General features: G+C 45.6%; 1 protein-coding gene across 11 annotated transcripts in view; it reads left to right on the top strand.

The window, feature by feature from the left end:
• ENAH (ENAH actin regulator) overlaps positions 1 to 23,528 on the top strand; it is a 137,050-nt gene that overhangs the window by 75,395 nt on the left and 38,127 nt on the right. For 5 of the 11 annotated variants that reach the window (XM_045049355.1, XM_023247682.2, XM_023247681.2 and 2 more), the window contains exon 3: positions 2,493 to 2,670. In XM_045049355.1, the coding sequence (XP_044905290.1) occupies positions 2,493 to 2,670 (178 nt within the window). Of the gene's footprint in view, positions 1 to 2,492; positions 2,671 to 18,850; positions 19,065 to 20,688; positions 20,746 to 23,528 lie in introns of those variants that run through there. The other 6 variants (XM_045049354.1, XM_045049353.1, XM_023247677.2 and 3 more) reach the window with 2 other exon arrangements.

Below are 23,528 nucleotides of genomic sequence, written 5' to 3'. Positions count from 1 at the left end.
AGATGCTGTAGACCTAAAGTAGGTAAATGGAAAGAAAACCATCTAAACCTGTCCCGTCGCGAACACCGGACGCTCACGCCTCGCAGCGTGAGGCCTGCGGGCTGCCAGTGGAAACAAGACTGAAGCGAGCGAGAGTGGTCAGCTGACTGACCAGCTGACCAGTGGCAGAACCAGCAAGAGCTAGGAAGGTACTGGGCTTGGAAGAAAACAGATGACCCCTTCAAATTCTGTACCTGATAAAAATCCTCTCCAAAAATGAAGGTGATTTAAAGACACTTTCTGACAAAAATGGAGAGAATTCATCACGAGGAGATTTGCATCGAAAGAAATTGAAGTTCTAAAGCGTGTTTTTTGGGGATCAGAAAGGGTCCCCTCAGAAGCCTGGAGGGGGCAGGAGGAATAAAATGCAGCAGAAAGTGTAAATGTGGGCAAATCCTAAGCGATCAGCTGTTGCATAAATGTGACAGTCATGTTTTGGTGCCTGTCGTGATCTCTAGGGCGGCCGCTAGCACAACAGCGGTGTGACTAGAGCTAGTAGAAGGGTAATAATAATTAAGTCCAAAAGAAGGTAGGATGGATTTAGACCCAAATTTATATGAAACATCATAAGTGGACTGAACACTCCAGTGAAAAGCAGAGACTGGCAGATGGCATAACCAACACAGAATGAATCGTGTGAATACAGAGCCGTGGCCGCACACAGGATTGAAGATAGCCCTGGAAGAATGAAGGGCAGAGTAAGGAGGACAGCACTCCAGCGGCAGTCAAGGCTTAGGAGAAGCCTGCGATGAGGGAGACACTCTCCTTTTGGCTCACAGGTGGGCATCTGACCAGTAGAACAAAATGGAGCTGTTTAGCCACCTGATTTGTGGCAAGTAGAAACCTGAAGCACAGTTAATAGTGCCGGATCGATTGGACGGCCATCCTGGGAAGGAAACTCGAGCCTTCTCTCACCCCAGAGGCCTAAACCGTCTGCGGGTGGATTGGAGATGTAACTCTGGAAGTTAAAATGATAAAGCTCCTAAAATAACACGGGATAGTATTTTCATGGTCTTGGGACTGAGAAACACTTCTTAAGCAGGTTATAAAAGCATTAACTGTGAAAGGAAAGGAAGGCTAATTTGGACCGAATAAAAGTTAAGAACTTCCATTCATCGGAAGACACCGTTAGGGGAGAAGATACTTGCAGCACAGGTAACGGGGGTCTTGTTCAGAATATATAAAGGACTCTTACAAATCAATAAAGAAAAAGATGGATGGCTCAGTACAAAAACGGGCAAGAGATTTAATTAAAGCAGTGTTCATAAAAGAAGGTATCCAGACAGGCGTTACAACATGAAAAAGCACTAAATCTCATTAGTGATCAGAGAAATACAGTTCCAATAACGTGGTGTTGTTTGTGCACTCGTGCAAGCTGTCGCATGCTGCCAGGGGAGTGAAAATTGGCAGACCCAGTTTGGAATGCCACGTGGAGTTTTTTGCTGAAGCCGAACGTATCTTTGGCCCGTGACCACCCCACTCCCGGGTATACGCCCGACAGAGTGGGTGCTCATGTACTGGAAGACGGAAGACGTGCGGGATGTTCGTGACATCACTGCTTTTAATAGCGCTGAACTGCAAGTAATCCAAATGTCCAGTACTGGGAGGATGGGTCAGTAGGCACGGTCTGTACGATGGAGTGCCACCGAGCAGCAGCAGCGGGAGAGGACAAAGCACAGCCGCTCGCAGCGGACCGATGACGCCCACACACAGTTGTACTTGAGTCGTGTGCCGTGAAGTTCAGAAAGCTGCAGGCCTGATCTGGGAGGTGGAACTGCGCTAGAGCCTTTGGGAGGTGGAGCATTTAGGAAGGAAGTTTCTGGTGTTAACATCCTATTTCTCCATCAGGATTTTGGCTACGTGGGAACGTTCACTGAGATGCGTGCTTACGTTTTGTATGCTTTCTGAATTGATAATGCTTTACTTATTTTTTATTTTTTTTAATGTTTGTTTATTTTTGACCGAGAGAGACAGAGCATGAGCGGGGGAAGGCCAGAGAGAGAGGGAGACACAGAATCCGAAACAGGCTCCAGGCTCTGAGCTGTCAGCACAGAGCCCGATGCGGGGCTAGAACTCACGGACCGCGAGATCATGACCTGGGCCGAAGTCGTCGGACGCTCAAATGACTGAGCCACCCAGGCGCCCCGATAATGCTTTAATAAACATGTTAAAAATATATTTAACGAAGATACGGATTTTCTTTTGTCCTGCTGATTTACTGTTTAAAGGCCAGACCTTTGTAACCATCAGACAGCTAACTTCCGTCAGACTGTTATTTTTACAGGCTGATTTTACCATTGATAGTTGTTATAACCAGTTTGTTTTGTTTTGTTTTGTTTTGTTTTGTTTTGGCCAAGGTCCATCAGGACCAGTTTTGAATGAGTCTATCCAATCAGGATTTGTTGATATTGCCACTTACTGGGTTGACTCTATAAGGAATTACTGTCTTTTAGGTCGTGATAAACTGTGCCATTCCTAAAGGGTTGAAGTACAATCAAGCTACACAGACCTTCCACCAGTGGCGAGACGCCAGACAGGTGTATGGCCTCAACTTTGGCAGCAAGGAGGATGCCAATGTCTTCGCAAGTGCCATGATGCATGCCTTAGAGGTGTTGAATTCACAGGAAACAGGTACGGTGTCCAGGCTTACTCATTTCCTTGAACCGAGGTGCCATGTGTGTGTATGTGTTAAATAGATTTGAAATAATCCTTGAATTTTTGTTGTTTTCCACAGAAAGGTGAACTTTTGTTTGTTGATGCTAAACGTAGAGCCTGAAGATAGTCTTATGAGATTGGTTAGTTAGTAAATTTGTAACCCTGTCATTTGTAAATTAGTTATGCTCATTCTTCTCTAGAACCTCAGCTTTTGTTGCACGGATGTGAGGCTCAGAGAATGTGCAGTGGATAGAAATTACATGTATTTATCATCTCACCTCGTATGAAGACACAAGTGTTTTCTGAAACACGTTTTTGAAGCCACTACTGAGCCCATGAGCCTCAAGTAGGGCTGGGTTTCCCTCATTCTAGTAGGCAAGAACTGGATTCTGAAAGCTGTTTAAAAGTTTTTAGGAGTGCCCTCAGGTGGTGCAAGCCATGAATTGCATTTCCTCTGACACTTGATGATGGTTAAAGATCTGCAGAGATAATTCACTGTAAAAACCCAGGGTTTAAAACTATATAGGTATCAGAGATAAGCTGTGTTTTAATTTTGGTCCACAGAATTGAAAACGAAATACACCAATGTGTGGTTATCTCTTTGGGGAGATAGGTTTTATATTCTGAAAGTAAGTGTCGTATGTAAAACAATAGAAATACAATTATTCTTGCCTTTGTTGTGTTGTTAGTAGTGATCTTGATGATATGAATGTGCTATCAACAAAATTTGTGTATTTTAAGAGGGGAGAGAGATTAATTTTGGATATTCTGTTGAAGGTACAGAGTTTGAAAACCTATCATAGATATGTTAGATACCTTATTTATACCATGCCTTATCTAGCCCATGTGTTAGTCTATTTCAGATACGAATTTCAGAGCAAGAAGACAGTTGGGAATCTTGCCGAAACTACGTTCTTATGCCTGTAGATGGTTTATGTTAGATCTTTTGAGGAAATTAAGATTTCTGCAGATAACCTGTACATAGCTCTTACATCCTGTCGATCTGAGAAAATAGGCCTCTGGAGCTTCTGATCTGTCACTAAGTGCAGAAGATAGCATGGGACCGCTTGCCGGTGTGTACAGTCATGGGTGTGGATGGTCGAAGTGCCGCCGGTGGGGGTCCCTTGTGGGCGCCGTCGCGGGCACAGTGCTGCTCCTCTCTCGTCATGGTCTCACCCTAGGGAAGAAACCAGAGTTGTGACCCTTCACATCCCATGAAGAGGCCAGCTGCATAACACATAATCCAAGGACCAGAGTGTGGAGGGGGTATGTAGACAGTGACATTCGGCTTCGCTGTGTTTAAAACAGACGAGCATTATTTTTATTTCTCAACCTTCAGAAGAGTGTCGGTGGACTTATATTAGGAACTGAATGCTATCGAAGTGGTTAAAATGATTGTTTTTTATCTTGTCATCCAGGTTTTTTTAATTAAATGGAAAGGATTGTTTTTATCAGCATGTAGTCCGATAGTTGGCTTTCGAAAGGCAAATGCTAATTAATGTTTTTTCTTCTGATCTGGATCTTTTGAAATTAATGAGTCTTAATGTAGAGAGACTCAATTACATTTTCTTGTAATTTCCGAAGATCGCCCATCATCTCACTAGCTACAAACATTTTGGTAAGGCAGAAACATTTAGCAGAGTCTTCTCAGTTGGTCTTGAAGTTTTGTTCTCTTCTGTGTCGCAGCCTGAGCCTGTACTGCCGTGGGCTGAGGCGACGGAGAGGTTGTTAGGACAGGCTGGCCCGTCTTAACTGTCTCTCTGCATCGTGGCCCCTGTCAAGGCACAGAGGCCCTTGGTTTGATGGCAGTTCCATTAGAGAAAACAAAGCATGTGAGATGGATCGTGTTCTTTATAGTCTGATCTTTTTAGAAAATGACTTTTTTCATAAATTACTATAGATAAACGGTAATTTCTGATCTTTGATGACATTAATTAATTGGCTTGGAAATGGAGGCACAGGAGGATTCAGATGCTAGGAAGCAGAAGGGTAAAATTTTTTCCGTGGATCTCCAAACTGGGATCCGGACGTATCACCCCAGTATTATTCAGGGGGCCCCTCCCAGCCACCTAAGCAAACACCCCCAGTAATGTCCCCTCTCATCTGGAGCATGCCTTGCCTTCCACAGCTGTTTGCTCTGGGTCCACAGCCAGTTCCTTGCTGAAACCATCCATTGTCTTCCTGCCAAAACCAAGTCGAAAAAGCTTAACTTGTGTGTCCCCTCCCTACACAAACAATATGCCCAATAAATCTCTGATCAGAAGCAACAGAAATAAACATTCCTAAAGGTAAAGTGACTGCAGATCCCCGTCTTCCTGCTTCTTCACGGTTAGCACTTTTCAAAACCACTTTTGTATATTGAATACTTGTGTTTCTTTGTTTGCTGTTTAGCTGTTAATGTCAGTATTAGCCACTGAATACCGGTTTATCCTTCTAAGTAAGTTTTAGGCTTGTTAAAGTCATACACACCTCTGTTCAGACAACGTCTTCTTCAGAAACCCAGTGCACACACAGACGAGACCGTGAAGCCGCTCTGACCTACGTGGGGGTCGGGGCCCCTGGCCGCCGAGGCGCCAAGCGGGGGCAGTGGTCACTAACCCGTCCGTTCTGCCAAAACCCGCAATAGCCCGGTTTTCCTTTCTCTCTCCCTTGCCCCCGAGTCCTCTAAACCCTCAAAAAAAAATTTTTTTTAATTAAAAAACAGCTTTCTTTGGGGCTATTCATACTGACCTTTATGAGGTACTCTGTGTGGGGTGTGTGTGTGTGTGTGTGATATTTCCATCTCTTTTATGAAAAGGGAGGGTGGCAGGAATGTTTTCCTTTATTTTGTTTTTAACTTGCTGTGCAATTATCTAATATACTGGAAAGTACAGGAGGTGCTAAATACAGCCAGTTATATTTGGAATTTAAAAAACACAAATCACATGTTCTAACATTCTTGAAAAAGAATTGAATTAGGCTTCATTCTTTTATACCAAATGCTACAGTTTCTCGGTCTCCCTTCTCTAACAGACGTAGACTCGATTTTAAAGAGTTACATTCAAAATGTGTTATCCAGACTGATTATTTTTCATTTCTGTGTTATTTGTCAAGTACATTTATAACAGTTTTGCAGACAATAGTTGTGGATTACATAAAATACACAGTTAGTCCTTGTGATGATTAGTGGAGGTAAATTTGCACAATCTGTTTTTGAGAAAGGTCCAGGTCATTTGAAAATAGGAAATAATCTTTTAAACTCACTTGTTTAAAAGGAAAATCAGACTGAAACCAGCAAGTATGTTCTGCTTTTGTTCTTTTCAACCAAGATTAAGCATACCTTTGTAGAAGGAACACCTTCAAATAACTTACCATTAACTAAGACTGTTTTTGATAGATATTATTTTATAGCTATTGAAGATGGGACCACAGTCAAAGAAATCCTCATGTTTAAAAAAATATTTTTTTATTTTTTAAAACATTTAATATAGAGAGATTCCATTAATTTTTTTTTTTTTGCTCGAAACTTGGTCTGATGTATCTTTCAATGGGAGCATTTATATGAATTTTATCTCAGCATTTTTTAATATTTTTGAGATATGCTTTAGAATTAATTGGATTTTAAAAATCTCAAAAAGTTTCTAGAAATATCTTAAGTTACCAGCGACACTTTCGGTCCTGAAGTTTTCAGTCCCGAAGATGGCAGTATCCACAGGACAATACTGAGGTCATGTTGCAGAAGCTGTCCTGTACGTTTTGAGCACAGGGTCTGTGCCAGGCACTGGGAGTGTTCTCGCCAGAGAAGCCTGTCCCCGGCCCCTGGGCTTCCAGTCTGGCCGGAGCTGCTGGAAATGAGAGCGGCTCGTTGGCCCATGGTGTGGAAGTGCTGTGAGTGAAGTATGCAGAAAGGCCTTTGGAATGCCCGAGAAGGTTCCAGGGTCAAAGGGGGGATTTAAAGAGAAGATGACACTTGAGTTATGTTTTGAAGAATGAGTAGGCCTCACGAGTGGTAGAACATTCTAGATGGGGTTGGGGGCATTGCAACTTGGGGAGATTGGGAAACAACAAAGAGACGTGTGGTGGCCTGGGCGCAAGGGGTTATGGAGGAAGGGACCCCGAGGGAGAAGTCGGGGAGGCTGGGAGGGCCTGCGACTCGGTGCCGGGCTGGGGGACACTGGGTGAGTGCTCCTGTGACCAGGTGGGTGCTTTAGGACGGGAAGGGCTGCCCGGCAGGAGGTTGGTGCCACTGTGATGCTGCCCCGGAAGTGAAACAGCCCCAGCAAAAAGCGAGCAGAGTGGAGCACAGGTGACACTATGACCGTCCATGCCCGTCCGTCGGCATTTTGTCCTTAAAGCAGGGCTGAGGCGGGAACGACGTGTTCATCAGGTGCCTGCCGCCCGCCGGCTCCCGACCGGGCACATGCGTCACTTGTGGTCTTTGTAATGGCCCACAGTCGGCCGTGACCTCCTGTGAGAGGCGGGGGCACAGCCTGCACAAGTCCGGGGACTGGCCCCGGGCCACAGCCGTGATGTGGCCCTGTGCCCTGACTCGCTTACAGTTGTCCAGTGGTGTGCCAGGCGGGACGGGACGAGACTGTGCCGTGGTCAGGTGGTGCCACGTGTGTCCGGCAGGGGCCGTGGTGAACGTGGCCTTAAGCGGACGGGGACGGGGGTGGGGAGGCACAGATTCAGTTTGGACACCTGCGTTGGGAGCACTTCAGTGCCCCCAGAAAACCGTACAGGATCGGACCCTGGGAGGATCCCACACGTGACCTTGGGTGGTAGTTTCCACATAGTTTGTTTGGTCACTTAAGCTTGTCACTATTGTCGCAGAACTTCTGCCTCACACTGAGGTTCGTTGTCTCGCCACGTCGAACGAGGAAGGTGTGGGCACAGTAAAGTGAGCAGCAGGTAGAAGTTGATGCGAGTAGAAGATGAGGAAGGAGGAGTACGGAAGCTCTTGTTACAGGGAGGGGACACGCGAGAGTGAACGCCCGCGACAGCAGGCAGGGGTCCTTGTTCTGTAAGGTTCTGGTGGCTCCCATCCCTCTCCCCTCATCCCTCACTGCTGGGCAGCCACAGGGGCTGGGTCGTGCAGTCCTGCTCAGCTCCTGTCTGTGGCCACGTGGTCCCTGGTGTGGCGCAGGTTTTATGCCACTCCTTATTTGCAGCCAGGTCTTCAGTCAGATTCCTAGGGGGACCTGAGGGGGCGCAGGTGGGGTCTGTTACATTCTTTAGAGGGACCTTAGGCCAGGTCGGCCAGGTCAGCGCTCCCAGCATTGTTCCAGAATACGTGTTCTGCCCCCCCCTCCCCCCGGGACCTCAGGCCCTAATCTCTCCCTCTCTGCCTGTTTCGTCCTATCTTTGCTTTTCGCACGATAACCTTTAGAAACAGGAAGCATTAGCTGCTCCTCAGGTTTGGGGTCGGGTCGGTGGGACTGTCTTTTTGGAGGTGGCGTCACCGTCACCTGCTGCTTCACTTTTGCCCTGCCCTCTTCTGCTTATGAAGTCAGTCTTCACAGTAAGGTGAGGTTGATCTGCAGGAACTGGGACCCCGGCTTCTAGTCACAAATATTGGCAGGGGAGACATGGGTTCCCTCAGGCCCTGCATAACCTGACAGACACACCCGGAGGAGGCCCGAGGCCGAGGACCCAGAGGGAGGCGGCCTGGGGTTGGGTCCCCTGGCCCTCAGGCCACTCCTCTGCTTCCCAAATGGCATCTTCAGAGTGCATTTAAGAGGCTTTTGAGGGAAGTCACTTTAGGGTGAGAAAATAGGAAAGAAAGGAACTTTCATTTATTTGTTTTTTGCTTTATGTCTTTCAGTAAAATGTCACGGTCTTTTATTGTGATTCGGTGGAAAGCACTTAGGTTGGAGCCCAAGATGTCTCCTCCTCTGGCGGGCACCTTCTCCAAAGTGGTTTCCCTTGTGGGAATGTGTTAGGATATCGTTATGGGAATTACAGGAGATGAAGGCGCTAGCAGTAGCGAGATATAAAGTGTTACTTTTGAACGCTGATATTTATAAATTCCTAGAAAATTCTGCTCTGTGGATTAACTTCGAGGACTAAAAAGTGGTAGAGAGACTTTGAAATTTTCTCCAGCTTCTTCCTTGGCTTTACCCCCTGGTGAAGACCTGCCTCGTTGCTTTTATTTCCTCACAGGAAATTAGCGAATTCATCCATCATATGAGTGCATCTAAATGCCAGGGGTGGTAATTAGACTCAGATCTCCTCCAGGCTTCTTCTGGTCTCGTAGGATAAGACACAGCTATAATCCGAAAGAAGTTCCACGTGAAGGGGAGCGAGGCTGCTTTTCGCCGGAGCAGCTGGGCGTGCGTTCCTGCTGAGGTGGCGTTGTGAGCTGAGTGTGAAAAGTGCGTGCAGTGTAACAGTGTAAGTGCCGGGGTGGGGAGGCTGCCCGGCAGGGAAGGAGCCAACGATTGGGTTGTCCTGGGGCAGAAGGTAGGTGTGATCGCTTTGAGAGCCTCGTGATGCCGCTCAGTGGGAGGCTGGGAGCACGTGGATCCTGTGGATGAAGCCAGACCCCAGCAACCGGCGGTGGTTTGGAAAGGGGGCTGCGGGAGCCTGGGGGTCCTGACAAGAGAGGAAAACTGAAACCGGAGATTTCAGTGAGGGCCAGGCGAGTTTGAGCAGGAAGCCCGTGTTCCAGCACCGTGTCCCCTTAGGTGAGTGTGTGCATGAGAAAATCCCAGCCGGTCGTTTCCCACGCCCCACGCCCGCTGTAGCCTGGGGGAGCGGCGTGTTTGCAGACCAAATGGCCCCACTGTCAGATGAAGAAAGCCCCCGGTTTGAGAGAAAGACATGGAAATGAAAATGTAGTTCAGCATAAAGCTGATTTCTCTATGAACCTGAGTCTGGGTTCTAGAAAGAAAAGCACACGGGCACAGTTTTGTTTTCAAGTAGCTCACGGTAGGGAAAAGAAACTTACTAACTTATTAGATGTTAAAATGAAATTAGAGCGCAAATACGTTAATGTTAAGCCCACAGTTCAGTGATTTATTAAGAGAGTTAGCGTGTGCGTTACATACGAATGTCCTTTTCCATGGAAGAGAATGCTGGTCAGATGAGAGCGGTGATTTTCAGGCTGTCACCAGAAGACCACTGGGACACAGCTGAAGTTGTGTGTCTTGGAAAGTTGTGGGAACAATGTGTGCCATACATTGTTACACCTACTTATTCAGATCCTGAGCTGCTTTGTTTGGGACTGAAATTTACCAGCTCTTCGTGGAGATAATTAATCTAAAACCTATCAGAAGTTCTAATGGACTGTCGTTGACATTTAGGAATTTTCAGATCTTTTTGTGCTTTTGTGATTGTGCCAAGATACTGATAAGAAAAGTTGAAACAATCCCAGTACCTGAATTGAAAACATGACCCATTATGTATCTTTGATTACTCGTGAAAGATAGTTCTTTGGACAGGCTCACTCTGGACATCTGTCTGGTCGAGGGTGTTGGTTAAAGTAACAAAGGGTTTCCAGCTGTTGACCAGGCTAGGGGCTGCCGAGCTAGGCTCCTAGTTTCTGTGCCCCACCCGTCACGCAGCCTCAGTGTCCAGCCTGTGTCTCTGCCCTTCCCAACTGGGGTTCCATGGGGGAACTGAGGGTTTCTGGAAAGTGATGTGGGTGGTGGGTCTCAGCTCTCCCCAGCATGGTACGTAGGTACCCTCACTTTCAGTGGGTACACCGAGCCAGATTTTCTTGGAAGGCTGCCTCTGGTACGTTCTGTTCCCTGGGCCTCCCTTTGCACCTCTGCTCTCTGATCTCACGTTCACCCACAAGGACTGCCTTGAAGTTCTGGGACAAGAAAGTGACTGTTGGATTCATGAAAATGATAATGACTCATGTATCCCGTCCTTCTCATCTGTTTGGGATAACCCCGCCCTCTAGCATTTACACTAACTAATCCTTGGAATTATTCTGTATCTAGTTTTTTAGTCACCAGGGGGAAAGTTCGAATGTTCACTTTGTAGCTACCACTCCTTTCGTGTCGTGTCGTGTCGTGTCGTGTCGTGTCGTGTCGTGTCGTGTCGTGTCATGAGAGGGATTGATGCCTGGATTGAGGTCTGCCTGAGTGTTCTCCATATTCTCCTTTTCTTTGGGCTAAACTACCTGCAGCATCAGAAATCTTGAATTGAAAGCCCTAACTCAGGGATCTAAAAAGTGTGCTCCGAGGACCCTTGAGGACCCTCTCCTAGACCCTTTCAGGGGGTCCGTAAGGCACTCCATTTTCCTTACACTTCAGCTGGAACAGCGTGCCGCACACAACACACCGAATGTGAACGAGAGTGAAATAATGCAGCTGTGTTCTACTAAACCAGACATTAAAGGGATTTGTAAAAATAGAAAAGCATGCTGTCCTAATAGCTAATATTTTTTTATTTGGAAAATAATAATGATAATTTTTAATTGCTATTTTTAAAGTGAATTACTAGAAGTTAAAAGTGGAAAAATATTGTCTATTTAATACAGCAAATGACAGCAGCTGTAACTCACGCAAATGCTCTTCAGGGGCTTCAGTAATTTTTAAGAGAGTTTGGGGGCCCCGTGACCAAAACTTTTGAGAATGACTGCCCTAACCCGTCATCAGGGAGACTGTTGACTGAGAAAAGAATTTCCAGCGTCTCTTTAGCTTTTCCCGGCAGCGTAGTGAAAACGTCTTGCCTGTGGGATAAGACTGGCTAGTGGATGAGAATTGATTATTGCATATTTTTGATGTCTTTAGTGCAGGATTCTGTCTTCAATACAAGCCTTGCTTTGCCTATAACAGAGAAATCTCTCTTCCTATTGTTATTATTCCCTCTTTGTCTGTTTTGTATCTTTTCTCCTGCCATCAGGATGACTTACTGCGGGCTGGGTGTGTGAGGGAGGGACTTCACCAGTCGGAGAAGTGGGCGGAGCCCAGTCCTGATCCCAGTCCTGATCCCCCGTCATCCTCATCTGTCAACGACAGGGAGAATGCAGGTCTGGTGGCCCTGTTTTGTGCCTGACGTACGGAAATTGCCCGGCGATTAGATTGAAACCACCTTCTGTCCAACACGAGTATCTGTGGTTGCTGTTCTAGCTCTGCCTCTTAGAAATTCAGGTTCTTCCGGTTTCTAACTGGTACGTTTGTGACTTCTTGGTTATGTTATCATAGATGAATGGTTACATGATCATATAATGTGGGGATTATTATTTATAATAAATGAACTGAAAATGGTTACTTCAAGACTTACAAGCTCCTGATCACTTGCTGTTTGGGAAAGCAAACAGCTTGGCCACAACTCAACTCTAATATCGCGCTGTTCACGAGCATGGCCTTCGTCATACATTGTAGGCCCAGGATACCTTGTCCCGCTCCAAGATGGATGTGACCGAATGACTAAAAGGGACAGATAGGACTTTTCTGATTAGTTTACATGTCCTGGTCTTACCGAAGGTTACTTTAGCCTGAAGTTGGCTGTCAGGCAGACATGACAGTCTGTCTACGTCTCCTTCTCGTTTCTTTGCTTCTCTGGCAGTCAGACGGTTAGGCATCTCATAATGCCTGATGCAGGTCTAGCGGGGGACCGCATTTCTCAGCGTATTTTGCATTTAGCCTAAGTTTAGTTAATTGTGCTGCAGTGACCCAAGGATGTCATCCTTGATGATTTGCTGGTTTCAGTGCCTGAGAATAGTAATCTATGTACAATTACTTCACTTGAAGTCCTGATTTTAGTCCTACTTGTTGCCCATAGATTGGAGAAGCATTTGCTAGATGTCAGAAATTCAGATACCTGTTTTATAGGACTTTTCCATCTGTAAACACGGATGTAGGGGGTAGAGAGAAGCTTTAAAGGTTTTTTTTTTTTATGTTTGTTTATTTTTGAGAGAGAGAAACTGAGTGGGGAATGGGCAGAGAGAGGGGGACACAGCATCCGAAGCAGGCTCCAGGCTCTGAGCTGTCAGCGCAGAGCCCGACACGGGACTCAAAACCGTGAACTGTGAGATCATGACCTGAGCCGAAGTCGGACGCTTAACTGACTGAGCCACGCAGGAGCCCCGAGAGAAGCTTTAATCGAATAGAGTCTATTCTGTTCATTAATGGTAAGAAATGAACCGTAGGATCCACTTCTTTGGGGAGACCGTCACAACCCACAGTGGCCCCCAGGCCTGCTGTGCAGATGTAATGGTTGGGAGTCGGCTGTGCTCTCATCCGCCTGGAAGTGTGGCAGTGGCCTGTGGGCTGTGGGCTTGTCCGTCTGTGTTTGTATCCAGCACGTTAGTGCCGTGCGTGTGGGTGAACCTCGGGCATTCCTGTTTTATGTTGTAGGCAAGATAGGAAAATTCTAATCCATTTTTTGAAGATGGTATTAAACAGTGGTATCTTTAAAATCGGTATTTTATCCATAAAGAATATTGTTTGGGTAATCCATAAAAAACTCCTAAGAGGCAGGTGGTCTCATAATGTCAAAGAAGAAAAGTATTTGTTTTCCTAATAAGGTACTAGGTTGCGTGCTATGAGGGAAACGAAAGCGAGTAATTTAAAATAGTCGACCGAAGGGGCTGTGACCTGGGCAGAGAAGACAGACGTGGTCAGAAGTGTCTGTGAGGCAGCCCAAGTCCCACGCGTGGGACAGAGCAGCGGGGTCAGGTGGCGTGAGCCAACAGCGTACTCTCGTGCGGAGGAACCAGGAATAGTCCTCGTGAGTAGACCTGTTGTTTCCGTGGGCTTCTACAACATCTGAGAAAATTCTCGCAGGAAACAGATGACCTCTGTTTTCTGGAAATTCTCAGGGGTATTTGGTTATGACGGTGTCATTTGTGTAGGAAGAGACACGTTTACAGGGAGGAGGTTCCTTTACAAACCCTGTTCTGCTCTTTACCGTGGTGCTGCCGTAGAAGAATTCCTTTTCCTTACTCCCTCAGGCTCACCGGTCTTCTACACTTAAGCCTTGAGTCACACTTGCCCAGCCTGAAGGTGACCGGGAGCGGGTCTCTGGTCTCTTCCGCAGATGGCACTCGGGGTGGACCTTGTGTTGATAGGACCGAAGTTAGTGTGATGTTTTCAAGGTTCAGCCGTCTTCTAAGAGCATGTGTCCTGCCTGGCAGTGTGATAAGTAAATGCTAGTAAACAGCGTGTCTCCTGTGTCCAGGTGTGCTTTTTTCACCGTGCCAGTGGATTTGCACGCTTCAGCAGTTGGCTTCCTCATTTTAAAGTTGTGTGACTGGTGTACAGTAAAAGTGATGACTGAATCTTAGCAGTTAAAAATTTTTTTAATGTTTATTTTTGAGAGAGAGGGAGAGCACAAGAAGGGGAGGGGCAGAGAGAGAGGGAGACACAGAATCGGAAGCAGGCTCCGGGCTCCGGGCCATCAGCCCAGAGCCTGACGCGGGACTCGAACTCACGGACCGCGAGATCGTGACCTGGCTGAAGTCGGACGCTTCACCGATGGAGCCACCCAGGTGCCCCATGGATCTTAGCAGTTTTTTAAAATAAAGAGCTTCAGAGCAAAGCAAAAAGCCTTCCACGGATTCTTTAGTTTAAAAAAACTGAACATTTTAGAGGCACCTGGCTGGCTCTGTGAGTGGAACGTGCGACTCTTGATCTCGGGGTTATGAGTTCGAGCCCCACTTTGAGTGCAGAGATTACTTAATCTCTGGGGTGCCTGGGTGGCTCAGCTGGTTAAGAGTCTGCTGCTTGATTTTGGCTCATGTTACGACCCCAGGGTCGTGGGATTGAGCCCCACATCAGGCTCCGTGCTGGGCGTGCCTACTTGAGATTCTCCCCACCCAACCCCCCCATCCCCCGCCTTAGCATTCCTGTGTGAGCGCACTCTCTGAATGAATGAATGAATGAATGAATGAATGAATGAATGATTTTTTTATACCCCCAGCATTTAAAAACTTGGTGAGTTATGGCAGAATTGTGCAGTAATTTTCCGTGCCAAGCTGTACATAGAGGTGAATGCATGACCGATTGGTGAAGTCTCTGACATTCATCCTCTTTTGTCTCTGAGCTCAGTTTTCCTGCCCAGAATTGCCTTGCCTTCATTTTTTCCCCACATCCAAGAGCATTAGCTTAGAAACTGTGTACTTTTATTGGTTCTGGTTCTGTTCGTTCTTTTTCTCCTGTAAAAGTAGGGAAGAGACTTGGTGTTTGAAAGTCTCCATATTGTACATTTAGAATGAAAACACTTCTCGTGGTGACAAGACTTTCAGCTCTACATGTGGATAAGCGAGCAAAGTTGTGACTTTCCTTACAAACGATCTGAGACATCCTCATGTCACTGAGTGCGCCCCCCCCCCCCATGAACCTTGCCCACGGAACTGCACGTCTTTACCATCACCCCCACCCGACTTCAGTTTTGTGGGCTGTCGCAAGTCCATTCTCTCTGTCTCTCTCTCATCCAAGTGTAAGTTTGGACCACTTTGCCTAATTGCAATATTATACTAAAACCTTTCTCCTAAGTCTTTAGATAGATTCTTCATCTTTCTTAGAAATTCTGATAATTATCTAAGTTTATATTTATGTTTATTATCTCCTTTCAGATTTTTTAAGTGGCTAACAGAAAAAAACATACATGATAAAACTTGAAGTAGGGGAAAGCGCTCCTGGTGAAGGGGGTAGTTCTCTTACTTGTCTGGGGGTAATAGGGACTCCAGTTGAGTGTTGGCTGCTCACAAGTTCTAGTTGGCTCAAAAGGAAATACTCCCGCCGACCACACCACGAGAAGAATGGCGTGGGCCTTCTGCGTGTGAGGTGGCCCTGTGGAGGGAGGGACATAGGGGGAGCACATCTGAAAGATGGAAAGACCAGTGTGCCTGGACCATCGGGAGACAGAGTATGGACTGGGTGAGATGGGCAGTGGTCATGTCACGGAGAGAAGGCACTGGAGTTTGCTATTTATCTTAAGAGCAGTGAGAAGCAGTGGAAGAAATTTTACCAAGGCAGGCAATTCCGTCTGGTTCGGTCGTTAGGGTCTCACTGGCTGCCGTGGGGAAGGGGAGGTACCGAGATCAGAATGGGCAGCTTCGTCCAGTGATGCTGTCGTCATCGCCCAGGCTGCTGGTATCTTCGTATTTGAGCTTCTCCCCTGCTCCGGGTGTGTGTATGGTTCAGTATATGCACTTCGGTGTGGACATACGGAGTACACGATAAAACATTAAGAAAGCAAGAAAAAGGATGAGAGAAAAATGAGCAGAAATAGAAATGCTGTTCTCTTGCCCACCCCAGTGTATGTTTAGCATTCTGGAGAAATGTGTCCCACTTTGAAAACCACCAGTGTGGACAAGAGGTCATGGTACATGACCCGTGGCAGTGGAGACTGTTCGAGAGATTACGGGGTTGCAAGTAGGTTAACCGATAGTAGTAGAAAGGAATGGGTGCGGAGGGCCCGAGGTTTCTAGTTTGTGCACCTGAGATCACCATGCGGGCTGAAGAGTTAGCCAGTACTCCAGCAAACGCTGGTCGGGTTTTTGACAATAGTCTTCTGCTTGGCCGTGCACATACTTAATAATAATGTCTTTAGTGACCGAGGCAGGGGGGAGGTTGTCAGCTGGTCTGCTGGACGGCTCAGCTCTGCAGGGAAGAGGATGTGGGACGTGGGTCACTCCTGCCTTTACACAAGTGTTAGCAGGTGGCAGGACCGGGCCACTACTTCCGGTTGACTCTTGAGGCTTCTTTGGCCGGAGGCAGAGCCTCCACGGCGGATCGGGTGCTGGGCTGGGAGCACATGGAGACTGTCGCCGTTCTGGCCTCTAGTAAATGATCGGCAGTCTGTGAGCTGTTAGCAGCTGTTCTCACTCACGTTTTTGCTTAGAAGGAAATAAAATGCCTTTGAGGCTGTAAGTTGGGGAAAGAGCGAAGAGATGAAGAGAGGCAGGGGAAGCCCATCACATGTGCAGTGTTGCCTGAGACACAGCACACGGACGGGAGAGCAGTGCGGCTGTGGGCGCTGTTCCAGGTGTGGCTTTAGATGCGTGGTGCTCCAATTCCTGAGATAGGTAAAGATTTTCTTTTGTTAAAAACCACATATTTTAAGAGGAAGAGCTTTTTGAAAATGTATTAAAGCGCCACTTGAAAAATGCCATCCCTCTGAACACAGTTTACTCTTTTCTCACCTCTTCTGGCACGGAGCCCTGCAGTCTGACACACACACACACACACACACACACACGTGTATACATCCAGTTTTATTGAGGTATTACTGAAAAATAAAATTGTGTAAGATATTTAAAGTGTATGTCATGATGATCTGATATAGTATATATTGTGAAAGGATTTCTCCCATCTAGTTAGTTAACACATCCATCATCTTACCTCTTTTTTTTGTTTTTTTATGATTTTGGTGAGTTGGCAAATTTCATTTATACAGTACAGTGCTATGAAACTGTAGTCACCATGTTTTACATTAGAGTCTCAGTCTTTACTCATCTTGCAGCTGAAAGTTTGTACCTTTTTACCAACCTCTCCCTATTTACCCCCATGGGCCCTGGCAACCACTTTTCTACTGTTTCTATGAGTTTGGTGGTTTTTGTTTTTTTTTTTTAACATTTGTTTATTTTTGAGACAGAGACCGAGTGTGAGCGGGGAAGGGGCAGAGAAAGAGGGAGACCCAGAATCCAAAGCAGGCTCCAGGCTCCGAGCTGTCAGCACAGAGCCCAACGCAGGGCTCAACTCATAAACTGTGAGATCATGACCTGAGCTGAAGTCAGATGCCCAACCACCTGAGCCACCCAAGCGCCCCAAGTGTGTTTGTTTGTTTTAAGTCACCGTACAAGTGATGCCACGTGGTCTCTTTCTCCACCTGGCTCATTTCACGTAGCATAATGCCCGCAGGGTCCATCCATGTTGTTGCCAATGACAGGATTTTCCTCTTATGGCTGAGTAGTGTTCCACATCGTGTTGTGGAATGGAGTATTACACACACACACACACACACTGCATCTTCTTTGTTCTTTCGTCTCAGGTAGTTTCCGTGTCTCGACTGTTGTGAGTGATGCTGCAGCAAACTGAGGAGTGTGGGTATTCCCTGGATACCATGTTTTCCTTTCCTTTGGATATGTACCTGGAAGCGGGATTGCCGGAAGTTAGGGTAGTTCTGTTTTTAATTTTTGAGGACCCTCCATACTGTTTCTGTAGTGGCTGCAGCAGTCGGCATTCCCGTGGTACGTGTTTTTGTTTCGTGTTGTTTCTGACGCAGGCAGCGCAGTGTCTCCCTGCGTTCGGTTCTGGACGCCTTAGAACAGACACACACACGTTTGCTTTCATTCCCTTCAGTGTATGTAGTAGGACTTTGCAACCACGAGGGAAATACCGGGGGGCCCTTACTGATGGTCAGAAGCATGAACACTGCTCATTTGGAAGCTGGTGATGTGTGCTCACTCGACAGATCAGCTTTCCAGAGAGTAAATCAAATTAAAACTGGCTTTAGGCAAACGATCTCATTTAATCCTCAGAAGAAATGACGAGATGGGTAATATCCCCTTTACAAGTGGCCGTGGGATGGGATGCTACGGGTCTGCTGTAGTGATCACATCTAGCGGGAAAATGTAGTCATGCCCATCGATTTGACCCGCCTCTCATTTTCGCTACTGCTGTCTGACCCGGCCTTCACCGTTGCGCCACTCGTACGAACACCTACGGGGAGAGAGTGGCGAAAGGCCGAGCCTGAGGGATCGCTGCCTTCCAGACCACGTTAGAAATGAGCAAACAGCCACGACGAGACCGTTCTGTGGTCAGAGTAGCTGATACACGTCGTCAGTTTTCTTCTCCGGAAGTCAAATAGAGATGCTCAGTTTTGCTTTCTTGATTCCCCTTAACCTACTCCTCAGTTGATGCTTTCCTGGAGGGCCCGTCCTTTCTTCTCCCGGCTCGGAGCCCGTTCACAGCGAGGCCGACGCGGGGAGAGCCGCTGTTGCGGAGGCACATGCGCGGTGCCCGGGGTACTGATGGCAGCCGTGACCCTGCTTGCGCTGCGGGCCTCCCGGCACCGGACAGTGAGTGCTCCTTCCCACGCTCCTCCCTCCTCCTCCTCCTCCCCCCTCCCCAGTGAGCATCAGAGTTCAGCAGGAAGTGCCTGCAGGCGTATGCATGTGACTGAATGAATTATTCAGTGTCTCGGGGAAGGGGAACTGCAGTAGGATGGAGAGGTGGCCGCGAGCTGGCGGGGAGCACCCCCGGGTCCTGGAAAGCAGGTGCCTGAGGGTCCCAAGCGCAAGCGTGAGGCGTGATAGCGTAAACTGTGACAAGCACAGACGTTTCTGGTTGAAAATGTTCTGTCTCACGCAGTCCTAACGGTTCACCTGCATTCTGACAATTTGTCAGATGACTCTGCCGAAATGATCGGTACTGGAATGTGGCAGTTTCTTTGCTGTCAGAGGCGACATCATTTCTCAGGTTTTCCTTGTGAGTTTTTATATTTCCCTGACTCTTTTTTCCTTTAAATATGAATTAAAGGAACTGAAGAATAAAAGCTGAAGACCAGGCATGTTTATTTAATAAAGGCTTTATTAGAAGTGTCATTTACAGACATCGGTAAGACAGGTTCTTTTAAAGTTTAAACTTGAAATAGAATTATTGACAATTTCCTAAATCGTTTCTCTCCTCTGCAGTGATGTGCTTGACTTGGTAGACATGTTATATGCATGCCTGTGGTCTCTTCTGTCATTACAGTAATGTTGTGCCTGCGGCTCTCACAGGCCTCGAGTGGGTTGTTGGAGGTACTTAGCAAAGGTGCCTTTTATCAATCTTATTTATTCTGTTTCTGTTTGAAAATATCTGCTGTATGTATTGTTTTTAAAGCAAGATTTAAACTTAATTGGATTATATTAAATCTAATTTCTAAAAATGATAAATTCTCCTGATTATATAAGATTTATTACCATGTTCAGATGTACAATCTTTAAATATAAGTTGGTTTGTTCTGATTCTGTGGAGACTTTTTTAGTATTAATCGTGTTACCTAAAGAGCACAGTTTAGGGGAAATCTAAAATACCGTCTTGTTAGCCTTTATGCAGTCTTCCTTAAGCCAGTATGTTTTAATCTGTTCGTTGATTTTGGTTAATACCAATGGAAAAGGAAAATATTTCCCATGCTGAAAAGAATTTCTTGGGGATTTTATAGAAAATTATTGATGTAAAGTTTTCGATGTCATTAATGTAATCCTAAGAAAAATACTAATTTTGTTTTTTCTACCCCACTTTTGAGCATCACCTTGATTTTATGTAACCCTTTCTTCCCCTTTTCATAAATTACCACCTTCTTGTTGAGTTTTTTCTCTTAAAGGGAATTTATTTCATTATTACTTAAGGTAAATTTTAATGTAGATAACCTAAATATTAAATGACTGTTTGATGTGGCCACACGTTTTTAATATGATATCTTGTCAAGTATATATACACATTGAGGAAAAAAAAAGAACAAAATGTGGCTTCTTAAAACAATAGTTTTTTGATGCGTTTCAAAGTGCAAAGCAAACGAAGATGTTCTGATTTACATCAGTGACTTTAATAAGACACTTTAATTTCTCCAGGCTGTTTACAACGTCTTTTGTCTTTTTCAACTAGTGGAACTGAGTCCATCTTACGCTGAGCTCATCGTGAGCATTTCTCCAGAATGTTTCTCAGCCGTCAAGTCTTCTAAATGAGCAGTAATTCCATGGAACGAACTCAGCCTTGGGTCTTGACCTCATAAACCGTTCCATTTACTTTCTAAAACATAATCGTAAAATGTAAATGGATCGCACTCTCTGATTGTGTCACCCGGAACACAAGCTCTAAGGGCATCGTTTGGTCTGTGGCTTATTACAGGGTTTTTCCACAAATAAGATTACACATAAAAATTCTTTTTCAAATTTATATTAAAGAAGATACGTTTTTATTAAATTACAGAGCTTCCAGAATGAGGATCTAGATAGGACGTATGTATAAAAACATTTTGAACCTTTCAAAGCACCTTTTAGTTTGTGTGAAGTTCTTCAGATGGCCCCGTTGTCCTTTGAAGCTTCTAACACCAAGGTGTCTGTTGCAGCCCAGAGCAAGGTTGCTGCTACCCAGGACAGCACTAATTTGCGATGTATTTTCTGTGGTAAGCAACATTATGTTTACATTACTTTTTCAAGCTGTGGTACATACTACTTGCACATTTCCATAACTTTTGTTTCCGTAGGCCATAGTCTGGTTTGTGGTGTTTGGGATCCACAGCGGCTACTGTTTCATGTTGTGATACTGTTGGGGCCCACGTAGGTGATTTGGGCAGCTTTTGAGTTGGCTTCTTAGTGGGGATTTGGTTAGAATGAGAGTCTTAAAACGAATTCCTCTTCAGTTCTTCCAACATGAACGAGAGGGGTTTTTGTTTCTGTTTTTAACTCTTTTGTTTGAAGCAGTCTTTTAATTTACAATTTCAGGGACAGCATTACACCCACCGTAGTGTGTTTTGAGGAACGTGCCTTATCTGAAGGGAGCTTTTGCTCAGGAATGAAGTTTGAGGTGACCCATGTCGTGAGGCAGACGTAAGCCATTGCTGCTTCACCGGGCTGGCTTGGGAGGGACGGCCTTCTTCCCTCACTAGGTTAGGCACCTGTTGCCGAGGAGTGGGTTTGGGCCTAGCGAGTGCTCTTCCGCTCCTGTGCACACGCGTGCGCACATGTGTGCCGTTCGCACGCAGCAGCCGGCTGTGCCGCTCAGCTGCCCCGGGTTACAGGTAGTCAGACAGGTGCATCTTCGTACCCTTACCCGAGCAGAGGGCCGCGTGCGCACACACCCCCAGAGGCACGCACACGCACACACAAACCTTCGTCCGAGTCGTTTGTATCATTTGATTCTCACACTTTCCAGTTTGAAAACCCAAGTTCAAAAAGTGACTTGTAATTCTTAAAACTTCTTTTTTATTGGCTCCTGTATATATATCTTTTTTTACTCCTGTATACCTGACTGGCCCGATTATCTTACGAGAGAGAAAATCATAAAGTGACCTACTGCTCAAATTTTAGATGAGCAGTTCAGCTGTGTGTATGTACTTATCCATGTGACTCAGTTTTTGATGTGATTCTTCAGTATTTCTGATATTGTTTCTTTAGCTATAAAGAGAATTATTTTCAAATTTATGTACTTGCTGGTTGAGGCAAAGAAGCATGTGTTAGAAATTTCCAAAAATGAAAACTCGGATGTATTTCTTAATCACCTGAAGTTAACATTCTGGGATTGTTCAGGGGAGACCGAGACAGCAGTGAGCCTGGGGGGTGTGGCCCCTCGCGAGCCCCCGTCTTCCCCGGGGTTTATCTCACCTGTGATTCTCTGCCTCCTCCTGGGGGTTCTTCTAGGCCACCTTTTGAACTAGCCATGAGTTATTATTCGTATTGCTGTTATTAGAGGACTTTTTTTTTTTTACTTCATTCTGAGAACCTACTTGGTGTTCTGTACTTTGCTACTTACCGTGTTGAGTTCCACATGCAGAATAATAGATACAATTAACCCAACTGCAGAGAGAAGATTGATTTGCCCTTAATAAAGATGAATTTTTAAGTTGTAAAAATAATGTGTTAAAAAGCAGATTTTCCCCATTATTACCTTTAATCGATCTGTGTACAACAATATAATGACCACATTGCTAAGTTTACACTTGATTGTATTGTGTATCATAGCACCTATTGGTCTTTTAGTCCTGTGTTTTTAAATAGTCTGTGGCTAAGTGTGAAAACTACATTTGTGAAAATTAAAACGTGGTGGCAGGTGGATGTGCATTAGCCAAAACTCAGTATGAAGTCCTCGTTTCCAGGACCCTTCACTCTGATTTCCATCATTTATAGAGAACATAGCAGCGACATGGACACATTTTCTTTATCAGAAACTAAGTCACATCTCTGCTACGTGAATTGTAGCCAGGACAAATTAATATCAGCACTTGTCTTTGGCTGTGGTAATAAAACAGAGGAACTAATCCTCGAATATCGCCGCTGTTCTTTATGACGCTCCAGGGGGAGCGAAGCGGGCTCCCTGGTTTCTCCTCTTACTTTCCCGGCTCCCTGGTTTCTCCTCTTACTTTCCCGGCTCCCTGGTTTCTCCTCTTACTTTCTCCCGGAGGAGAACAGTCAGCCAGCACACGAGCTCAGAGCTCATGATTCACCCGCTGCGTAGGAAAGTGCCTTTTTTGCATTCTCTGAGAAGACAGGTACCCATTTAGGAATATGACCCACGTGAAAAGTAAGATAATTGTTACATTACAGAAAATACAATGGCAGCTGGCAGCCGTGATTGGTCATAGTTGCCGTCTCATGTTGCTGTAATTGACCAGTTGTAGAACCCAGCGGGCTGACAGGAAGCATGACCTCGTATACCGGAGTTCATAATTGACCCAGAACTCTCCTGTCCATCGCTTTCAGTATATTTACATTATTTTTAAATGCACATGAATTTCAGCGTGTCACTGTCATGACTTGACAGTACTAATGGAGAAGAAGCCAACAAAACAACTAAAGTAAATAGAAGTACGAGAAGACGCCAGGGAGACGGCTTCTCCTCTCCGGCCACCGTGCAGAGGTCTATGGAGAGACCAGCTGCCCGTTATCACAAAGAACCGTGTAGAAAATCATCTTTAGAGTTTTTCTCGGATCAAAATTCCCCTCATTTTAAAAGGATTTTCCTTGAAGTTTTCCTGTTTTAGCTGCACGAATAAACTGTAGTACGTTATCTTTATAATTAATGATACCAGCCAGAAAATATTTCCCACATTCTTAAAACCTGCTTTTAAAAAAAATTCATTAAGTTTTTAACTTAGAAAAAAACCAAAACAGTTTCTGTACATTCCTTTTAAAAAATACTTTTTTCTCATTCAAGCTTTTTCGAGTTCTATCGAACTTTTGTTTTTGTTTT

The sequence above is a fragment of the Felis catus genome, chromosome F1 (genome assembly GCF_018350175.1).
Source record: "Felis catus isolate Fca126 chromosome F1, F.catus_Fca126_mat1.0, whole genome shotgun sequence".
Classification (NCBI taxonomy): domain Eukaryota; kingdom Metazoa; phylum Chordata; class Mammalia; order Carnivora; family Felidae; genus Felis; species Felis catus.
The sequence above is the reverse complement of the archived record's forward strand: the minus strand, read 5'-3'. Positions and strand labels throughout refer to the sequence as shown.